Here is a 10786-nt window from a genome sequence, read left to right as displayed (position 1 = left end):
ATCCTGCACCATCATCTGGGAGGAGAAGAGCACCATTTACCCCTCTCCATGCCTCACTGCCAGCCCTCCATGGTCGGGCCCTGACTTCCCTTGTCCTTCCCTTTCTCCCCACCTCTAACTCTCCATGTAGCTCAGCTCTCAGCTGCATCTCAGCCCTGCCCTTCCCTCTTCTCAGATTTTAAATTTTCCAATCTGTTCATAATGCCATTTATTTTCCCTCAAATGGCTTCATGCCTTCATCCTCACTCCATTGTCTTTTGAACAATTGTCTTTTATCTTTTCTTCTTTTTTTTTTTCCTAGGGAGTGAGAATGAGACATTTTGCTGCCAACTTCCTTCTCCTTAAGCTTATTTCTTAAACTGTCTAGTGTTCATCAGTTCTGGTGTGTTAATGACTCAGGCAACATATATTAATTGTTTAGAATGAGAAGGGAGTTACATCTGATCTAGGTGAATAGATGGTAAAGTATTCAGGTCTCACTGTGTTTGTGCAAAGTGCTGCACATAAACTATTGAGCTATACAAGTAGGAACAGAAGTCTAATCCTCTACACTGGTAAACTGTTGACTTGGTCTCTTAAACATTTAATTACACTGAAGAAAAACAAAACATTGGAGCTTTAAGAACTAACTGCTCCATTAAGTGTAACATTTTAAGCAAGAGAAATGTTTTGCACACAATGGAAAGACACATCATGTCGCTCCATGCACAAAGCAGATAAATTGCTCTCTAGCTTTAGTGACAGCAGAGACAAAAGGCTCTGTCTCCCACATTGCAGCAGCAACATCTGGGTGGCTGCCTCCAGATTTCTTCCCCTACTTGAGGCATCTGTGTTCAAACAGCAGGAGCAAGAACATTGTTTCCCAGACCTCAGGTAGCCCCAACATCAGCCAAGGTGTGAAGCAGGGCTGGGGGAGCGTGATGGATGCGAGTTCTGACAGGACAGTGCAGAAGTGGGAACTGGGTTTGCATGCATCATGGGGGCATTTGCTGTTAGAATAATAGAGCTCACGGGGCTTTGAGTGGCTGGTCAGAGAATTATTTTGCAACTTGCTTTGTTTCCCTTCTTGCCTTGGAGGTATTTTATAAAATGAAGCAAATATTTCATAAAATAAAGGGCCCAGAATACAAAACCAAATTGCTCGGTAGCACAGTCACTCAGGTTACTAAGTACCAACCAAACGCAGAGCAAAGGCCAAATTCTCAGCTTCCCAAACCCCATTCCAATCCTGCCTTGCCCTGTGGCAGCTTTGTGTCCTGTCCTGCAGAGCTCTCACAACCCCAGGAGCAATGGCCCTTTCCAGGAGTCTCCTCCCAGAGAAGCACAAACTGACCATGAGGATATGACATTGATACTGGAGCTTTTCCTCCCTGCTCCCAGCACCCTTATAGCCCTTCCCCCTTGCTCCCCAGGTCCCATTTTAATAGCCAGTGGGAACTACTGCTGGCTGGGCAGCATGTAAAAGCCCCCCTTCACATGAAGTCAGGCTCCAGACCCAAAAAATCCTCAGGTTACAACTCAGTAATCATTGAGGAAAACTTGTAACTCTCAGAATTTTCAAAAGATATAAAAAATTAGCTGATTCATTTCAAATGTGCCTCAATCTCCACCTCAGCAAGCTTGGTTAAGTTTTTAAAAAGCAAGCCAGAAAACACAAGCAAAACCAAAACCAGAAGTCAGAGTTGAAAAGGACCATCTTTGTACCCTTTCATTGCAAATTTAGTTCCTTGCCTGGCTTCCTTTTGTCTTAGGAATAGTGCATCTGTCTGGAAGTGGTCAGTTCTGAGAACCTTTGCACCTCTGGTTTGTCATTACCACAGTCTGGTTAGAAGGGTGATGGTACAGGAGACAAATTAACCATGGCTCATTTATTGAGTCAGCTTCACTAAAAGAAAGGTCACCCATGAGGCCAGCCCCTACAGATGAGCAGAGATATGGGCCCATTTACTCCACACATGCTTTATCTAACAGGATATTTTTAATATCCTGTAAGTATATAGCATAGTAACACTTCTGCCCGAAGTGATTGCTACTACTGTTTTCTGTACCCTCTTGTTATGAAAATAGTCTTACTTTCAGCAGTTTGTCTTAATGACTAAAAGTCAAGTATGGCTTGGGCCATAACAACCTCTGCAGTATTACAGGGGATACTGAGATATATATGCATTTTGAACATGAACGTGTATGAGAAGCAAAAAATCATTTAGTAATTGAGCTACAGCATCCTGTCTTTTTTAACTCATGGATCTTCACACTCTTTACAAACCCGGATCTCATGCCTGCAGTGGGTTTTGGATCAGACCCCCCAAAATAAAGAAGGCAGTTCTCTTTTACCCAGCTCCTCTGTGCACTGTGGGCGTGCATCACATTTTAGTTTCTCTAAGTGGAGAGCTGCAAACAACCCTGGTGCCCTTGGGGTAGGTGGGGAAAAGAAGTGTGGCTGATTCTAAGTTGCTTGTCAGATCAACCTTGATAGCAGAGATAATGAGGGTGATGACATGGGAATAGAGATTCAGGGTTCAGTTTAATCATGGTTTCATATCAGCTGCACGGCTGCAGTTCTGCGTGACTAAGCCAAACAAGTGTTGGGTAACTGGAGTTATCTCCAGCCTCCTTAATTTTCACTCCCCCCAGCATTTGCTCCAGTGACTTTAAAATAGGTACATGTATAAATGACATCTCTAAGTGCTGATAAGTAAACAAGGGACAGACTTTTTTGTGAAGAGGTACCTGAAGTTAAGCTATGAAAGAGATTTCTAAAGGCAGAAAAAAAAGTAGTAAAGTCATAAAAATCACCTGTCTTTGAAAATCTCCATCAAGGCTGCACCCAGGTGCCTAAATTGGCTTCCTTTAACTTCACAGGGACTCTCTGAGTTCTGATGCATGGGTTTTTCAATTCTACTCTTAACTCCATGGGGGTGCGCAAGACCATTAATATTGAAAAAATTGCACTTTGATACATGACAAAAAGCTTTGTAACCAGTGATGGGGCATTATCACAAAAAATATTCCAAAACCTCATATCCAATCCAACCAGAAGCCTTACGTAGGCAGCCTTGAGCTTTGGTTTGAAATCTTGATACAGATCCAAATTATGCTGATTAGCTCATCCCAAAAGAGAATAAATCGTGTAGGCTCCAACATGTTACAATAAAGCAGTGTTTGAGGTTTCCTTAATTTGTTTGGTATCTCAGATAAATTTATAATGAATTGCATTTTCTCCATAGCACTGCTTTCTTTTGCACTGTTCCTACATCTCTTTAGTTTATTGCAAGCCTCACACAGGTGATGGTTCTTAAAGCACTTAGCTCCTGGAAACATATAATTGCATCAGAAACTCAACATTTGCTTCATTTCATCCTACTTCTTACATGGGCTAAGGTAAGGTAGGAAACGTGAACCTTCTGAGATGCAAAAAGAGCAGGAAAAGAAACAAACAGAACAAAGCAGTGTTATGATTTTAACTGCTACAATTTTAAGGCCATTTCATGTTATGCTGGGGTATTGACTCAGTAGCTTTGAGTGCTTGAGTTGGTAATTCTGCCTCCAGCCCCTGTATCAAGTGCTACACTGTGTGCTTCAACTGCATTTGGTTTGGGTTTAAGTTTTAATTTAGGGCAGTCTGCCCAGATTGCTTTCCCCTCTCCTGACAAGCTTGGCAGTGCTTTAGCAGGGCTCTGAGAGCGTTTCAGCCCCGCCAGCAAAGAGCCCTCACACAAAGCACTTTATTTCCCCCCTGAACAAATAAACAAGCAGTAAACATCGCTTCTCTCTCACACATGGAGCAGGAGCATTTCTCTGTGATTTTCTTCCCCTTCTCTGCTCTTCCTGTAGCCTGAGGAGGGCTTGTGCTTTATGGAAATGTGAAAAAACAAAGCTGCAGTTTTGCAATAGTAAGAACCCAGATGAAGGCTAAAGAAAAAAAAAGTAAACGTAGGGTTTTTGTATATGTGCCTGCCCAGCTTGTGGATTCTCTTCAGTCTCAGCTGTGTTTGAGGATCCTCCTATTAATGTGATTGTGCTCTCTTCAAAATGCAGTGAAGCTCCCAGCAGAAAAGAAGAGCAGGCATGTTGTAGTGGTTTGATTTTATTTTATTTTTTCCTTTCTTCCTTATTTTTCTTTTTGTTTTGATCCTGAGGAATGCACTTGCTGGGGTTACACATTAAACTGCCAAGAGGCAAAATCAACACTTAGGATTCTAGAGGGAGTTTGAGAAGTTGCTCCACAAATTGTGGCCTTACAGAGGTTCGCCCATAAATCTTCAAATTGTTTTTCTTATCTAAGCAAGCTATGTGTAAATATTAACATATTAATCATGGGCAAATAATTCCATGCCACTCCTTACTGCTGCTGTCTTAAAGAGGATTCTTGATTCAGATGAGAATGACTGGCCCTTTTGTGGGGCCTCAACTGTATTTCAGGTTAAAAAATTAAAACAAGAGGATAATAGCACTTCTTAATTAAGTAAGCCTCAAAAATGAAAAACCAAGGAGCCTTTAACTGTTTGTTTCAATGTAGAGGAGCCACCACATGAAACAACTGGCTAATCACTACAGTAATTGAAATTAGTAAACTCCCACTTGATTTGAGGCAGGGCTGAGCTCCAGAGCAGTTGTTCCCTGGTGTGTGTGTGTGGCTGATCAGGCAGCCTCAGCTCTGCCCAGGTTCAGCACAAATGCTGGAGCAAGCAGGCACAGTTTGAATCTGGGTCAGGATCTCCCTACTGTGCTGGTGGGGTTGGTTCCAGCACGTTGGCCTGGGTGGTTTCTGCTACCCAAGACTGTGATAAAACACTGGAACTTTCCCCTGCAGCAAAGGTCTGTCTGTTTATTTTTAATGTTCTTTGAGCATCTCCCTTGTGCACAACAAGGAGAAGTGTATTCCTTCAGGAGGATGTTCTTCCCATAGAGGGTTTGCTATGCCAGCAGTTGTGGACATGAGGCCATTGCAAATGGAACATGTGAAAACAGGGGCCTATTCATAAAAATAATATATTTATATTTACTTGTTAAAGGCCTTTGCTCAGGATATTTTTTAAAGTTCAGCTGGATATAAAATGCCCACTTCAAAAGCCAAAATGAAGACTTTAACAGATGTGCCCTGGCAAAGAAAAGGGTGTAGACACAGCAAGGAATTCAGAAGGGACAGACAGTCATATATGGACATAGGAAAGGAATCTCAAATGAAATGCTTGTGGCTGGATGCTGGACTTTCTGTGTTACCTGTAATGAGCCTCTGTGTTTGGAAGTTTTGGGTCTGGCCTATTCCTTTCTTTTTTTTTCTGGCTGCAGCTTTTTTACTGGTACTTTTTGTTCCACAAGAGACTGTGTAATTTTACATGGAGCCTGGTCATTCTAGCAACTAGAGGAGGCAAATATCTTAGAAGGAGAACCTTCTGGAGAACTGAGAATTTTTATCTTTTTTGAGCCACATGCCTTACTTATAAAAAAATATTCATTTTCAGGTTTTAAGACTTGGAACAGGCAAGTGTTTGTGTGTGCATGCAAGGAACAGCCTGACAGCAGCTACTTGCATGCAGAGTCTTGGCAGTGCTGAGCACTTGCAGGTGCTGCCACCTCACAGAGCTGGGTGTTGAAAATGCTCCACTCCATGCTGTCAGGTTATCTGCCTGCCCCAGTGGATGTCTGTACTAGCAGAGAGTCTTATCTCCAGGTTAATTGCAAGCATATTCATTTCAGGCTGTTAATGCATTTGTAAAGATTAGATCAGGACTCCTCCAAATGGTTGTGGTTCAGCTGAGGGCTCAGCCTCAGGAGGCTCTGGTGTCCCTGCACGCACCTCTCCTGTCCTCTGAGCACTGTGCAGGGGAAGATGCCTTGGTGTCCCCAGCCAGCATCCTTTATTGTCTTGTATGAGACAAAACAACCCCAAAGAACTATCCTCCATACTACTGAGTGCCACCTCCTGTCATTGACTGGACACCTGTAAACCATGTTAAGACTTACCATGTGAGGTATATTAAGATTTCAAAGCCCAGGCTTCAATGACCAGGGAAAACCAGAACTGGGATTGCCATTTTCAAAACTCAGCCAGAAGTGTGTTTTTAAGGACCACCAGGACACCCCACTTCACCTCAACAGAGCCCTCAGCAGCTTCCCCTTCCTTTATGGTCACCAAGTACTGTCCAGTTTGTAAAATGTAAATCAGAAGAGTATATGAGAAGGATCACTCTGGACATGCTGTTGCCTTTTATTTTTTTCCTTAGGCAAGAGGTAGCACCACGGTCACAGGCAGGATTCTGGCTTAACCAGACCTTTGGTCAGAGGCAGCTACGTGATTTTTACAACTACTGAGCCTCCTGGAATGTGCAGGTGAGTTAACTTGTGTGTATGAATTATTATGAATTTTCAACCAAGCAACTTTTTATTGTATAGGTATATGTTATATGTAGAGAAGAATAATTGCTGTAGCCTGAAAGGATTTGTCTGAGCTGTGTTTCAGTGTTGAAGTTAACTCTGAAGACATTAAATTTGAATGACCCTGTTTTTTTTGTGACTCACCCAGAAAGTTATTTTCCAGTAGGTTTGTTCTGAGTGATTAAGATAGGTTTGCTTGCATATAAATGCTGTTCTACATATATATATTACCCTAACCAAGGAAAGCTCCCACACTTTCCCTTGTTTATGCATATTATATGTGACATAGACTCAGAGTTAAATGTCATGGCACTTATTTACAAGTTAACATATGAATATAACCCCATTTAAAACTATGCCTTCGTTTTCACTGCTGCCCATCTGACCCTTCAGCGTGGCTGCTACTTAACATGGAGCAAATGGAGTTGAGGAGGTCACAGGCGTCCTGCTGCTCTAGTAAATCCTTATCTGCTGTGAACTTGACAGGTTTTCCACCTACCTCTGCACTGTCTTGGTCAGGGCTATTGTAAAATTCCCTTCCACACACACAGGTAGTGCCCACATAGGAAATTGTATTTAATATTTCAGTCAGTGAGCAAAAGAGAGATGGGGGCAGCACATTAGAACCTGGTTCCCAACCACTCCCTGGTTTTCAACCTAGCCACAATTGCATGTTCAGACAGCCAGGGAGGTGTTCCAGCAGGCACCAGGCTCCCTGGGGAGCAGGGCAGCTGGGGAGCAGCGCTCTGGCCACGCTTCCCGCACCTGCCTGTTCCTGCACGTCCCGCACCAGGGGCACTGGGGAGAGAGGCTGGAGCTGATGGAAGTGCCTTCCTGTCTGCCCCGGTGGTCTGAGGGACCTTAAAGCCCATCCAGTTCCACCCTGCATGGGCAGGGACACCTCCCAGCAGCCCAGGCTGCTCCAAGCCCCATCCAACCTGCCCTTCAACACTGCCAGGGATGGGGCAGCCACAGCTTCCCTGGGCAACCTGGCCCAGGCTCTCACCACCCTCACAGCAAAGAATTTCTTCCTAAAGTCTCACCTAAATCTCCCCTCTTCCACTTTTAATCCAAAATCCCTCACTCCCTACTCACTGCTTGAAGGATATAAAGTGCACACAGCACAAAGCACAGAAGCTGTTTTTCAGTCTCTGAGGCTGTTAAAAGTATTTCTAATAAAGGTACATCTGAGCGTGTTGAGGTTCAGAAGGCACCTCCTTGTTCCTCATGCTAATTTGTATATTGTTCCTGAATCAAAGACCCATTTTTTCTCTTTGTAAAAGTAAAGTTTAAGTTCTGTTCCCATTCATGGATTGATCCTATTAATAAAGAAGGTATGCATAGGTTATTTTTTTAGTAATTGTTAAGGTGCTAGTGTATGAGTAAAAGATTAAGAAATGCAGGATGGTTGTAAAAGGTTTGGGTTTTTTCTTCAAGTGGATGAACGAAGTACATGGTTTTGTCATGTTATGCAGACTGTATTTGTCTTTATTTTTCAGTAAGATCAAACTGCAGTAAGTAAAGTCCCTGAACCTGTACTATGCCATAGACATATAAAGATAATGATTGTTAAAAAGCAAAGAAAAAATTACACTGCAAAGCCTGCCTAGAGGTGGCTTCCAAGATGTCAGACATCTTGTAAACCAGCAAACAGATCCAGGCCATGCAAAACTGGGACAGTCCTGTCTTTTCCTGTCAATTTTTCCACTATGAGAGTGTCCAAACCTCTCTGAAATAAAGGATTACTGTCCAGGGGTTCAGAAAGTCCTATTTCCATAGAGCAGTTCATTCTGACAGCTAACCCCAGCAGGCACTTGAGCTGCTCTACAAAATCTAATGTCCCTAACCTTACACATTTATTCTACATCCCCACACCAAAGGTTTATTTGTTTTTGGTAGTGTTCACAGTGCTGCTGTGGCCCAAAGTTTAGATCAGTGGTTTAGCTGCCTTAGGAGTTTGTAAGGAAGTGAGACCCAGTTTGGTTTAGTGTTTAGGAAATTCTATTCACCCTTTTGCCACTAAATCACTGTACAAATGTGAGCAAACCACTAAGATCTTCCTCTCCTCCCCTTTATTGAAATTTACCCAGTTATCTCTTGCAATATGACTCTAACCAAGTGAAGCAAAGCATGGAATGGTCCCCACGATTTTCTATCCAGAACAGGTAGAAAAAAACAGAGTCCCCAGTACAAATCTGTACTGGTATCACCTTGATGTAGCATTGGCTTGCCAGGTTTGAGACAGGTCCTCCATGCTCAGTCTTCTTCTGGGCTTCTTTTAGTTTGCAAAATGAACTCAGAATGAGGAAAGTAGAAAAAGATTACCCTAAACTTCACCACATTTAAAAATTTAGTAAGTACTTATTTCCACATAAAAAATGTATTCAACTTCCCCATCTGTATTTCACTCGTTTCACATAATCAGGTTATTCTCTAATGTTGGTAAAACTATTTTAAAATGAATTTTCAGATTATTAACTAATCACCCTCAGGATCTAGGACTTTTCAGTAAAACACAGATATGCAGCACGTCACTAGCAACAGTCAGTAATTTGGGGGTCCTGCTTTTAGTGTAATTAGTATCAACTTTTGTTGGCATTGTTTTAGAAGTACTGAGGAACTGTTTTCCCTAAATGATGTTGGGATCATATACACATCTCTCTGCTTCAGACACCTCATCACTGTGAGGGTGGTGAGACCCTGGCCCAGGGTGCCCAGGGAAGCTGTGGCTGCTCCATCCCTGGCAGTGTTGAAGGGCAGGTTGGATGGGGCTTGGAGCAGCCTGGGCTGCTGGGAGGTGTCCCTGCCCTAAATCCAGAGGTCTGGATCTAGATGATTTTTAAGGTCTCTTGCAACCCAAACCATTCTATGATTCTATGAACTGAGGCAGCCAAAAACTGGGTCAGGGCAATGTTCCAAAATTTTAGTGGTGAGCCTCCAAAATTCAAGACACTCAGGGAATGTGTGTTGGGGAATAATATGAGAATGCTGGAGGGGGAAAAAAAAATAATCAAGAGAAGGGAGTATTTTATTTGCAGCCAATATTGAGATTTCAAAATTTGGTACTGTCAATTTGGAATAAAACACGTTGTTTGTCTTAAATCCCTGTGAAAACCAAGCCAGTTGCCTCTGAGGCTCAGACTCTGTCTGAACCCATAGGTTCCTAACTTGCCACAAGGCAATCTGGATGGCTGGGTGTTCTGAATCCACAGGCACTGGAAGGTTTTGGATGCTGGCTTTCCAGGAGTCTCCCCACTGGGTTGCACTGGAACCTGGAACCTGAGAACGTGGGTTGGCAAGAACCTGTGTCTGGGAGAAGCTCAGCAGCCCCGGAGGCTTCTCAAATTCAGGCTCATCCCATCTGATAGGGTGGAGAAAACTGGGAAGGGCATCTCGGATCGAAACCTCAGAATCCGGGAGCTGCGTCCCCCCCCAAACTTTTACCCCTTTGTTCCTGGAGAGCTGTTGTAAGGAGCTGTGAAGCAGCTGGTGCTCAGAAATGTGACCTACCCTTGGTGGAGGCACCTGGTGCCTCTGCAGGTGGCCCTGAGCCTCCTTGCTGCTCCAGGTGTGCCAGTCAGGGCCATTTCGGGGTGGTTGGCCAGAGAACGGGAGCTCTGAGGAACTGTTCTTCATATTTATACACTTGTTATTTTAGGGCTCAGGCTTCCTTTCAGCATGGAGGGGGATGATGTTAAGAGACCGGGGAGTGTGACAGCCCAGTCTGTCCAGTGATGGAAAAGTGAGCAGCTGGAAATTTACCTGGATGCCACCCTGAGTCAGCCAAAACCCCAAAGTATCTCGACAAAACACCTCGACCTGAACGAACTGCCACCCTCTGACAAAAATATTCCGTCTGAGAACTTCTGCCCAGCTCTGGCAGTAAACATCCCCGGGCGGTTATTTGCGCTCGATGCAGGGTAAAAAAAATGATTCGGGGTATCTGGTGCTCGGGGGGGCGGGAGGATGAGGGAATGGAACAGTAAATTGGAGCTGAGAACTGCCGATGGTGAGGGAAGGCGGCGGGGGCCGCGCCCGGGGGGCTTTGTGGCCACTGTTTGGTTTTGCTTTCCCCCCCGATGGGCTCGATCCCAGGCAGGGCTCCTTAACTCTGGGCTCCCAGCGGCTGCGCTGAGCCCTGAGGAGGAGGAACAACAACCCTGCGGGCACCCGCGCGGGGAGGCCGCGGGGTGAGGGCCCCGCTTGCCCAGGGGAGGGAAGCGGGAAGGCCGCGGGGTGAGGGCCCCGCTTGCCCAGGGGAGGGAAGCGGGAAGGCCGCGTCCTGCGGGAGGAACAAGGGAGGGAAGCGGGGAGAGCCCCGTCCCGCCCGGGCAGCGGGGGCCTCGGGGCGGAGCTGAGGGGAGCGGAGTTCCCGGCGGGCCGGCCCTTCCCTCCCTCCCTCCCTCCG

The 10786-nt window shown here is 44.8% G+C and overlaps 1 protein-coding gene across 1 annotated transcript in view; it reads left to right on the top strand.

Moving 5' to 3' along the window:
* Window positions 1-2174: 2174 nt before the first annotated feature.
* Window positions 2175-10786, top strand: part of SMAD3 (SMAD family member 3) — a 78619-nt gene continuing 70007 nt past the window's right edge. Inside the window, exon 1 of the mRNA XM_009995281.1 lies at window positions 2175-2182. Coding sequence (XP_009993583.1) covers window positions 2175-2182 — 8 coding nt within the window. The remainder of the gene's footprint in view (window positions 2183-10786) is intronic.

The sequence above is a fragment of the Chaetura pelagica genome, unplaced genomic scaffold (genome assembly GCF_000747805.2).
Source record: "Chaetura pelagica isolate M959 unplaced genomic scaffold, ChaPel_1.0 scaffold453, whole genome shotgun sequence".
NCBI classification, from domain to species: domain Eukaryota; kingdom Metazoa; phylum Chordata; class Aves; order Apodiformes; family Apodidae; genus Chaetura; species Chaetura pelagica.
Note: the sequence above shows the minus strand (reverse complement) of the source record. Positions and strands in the feature narration are given on the sequence as shown.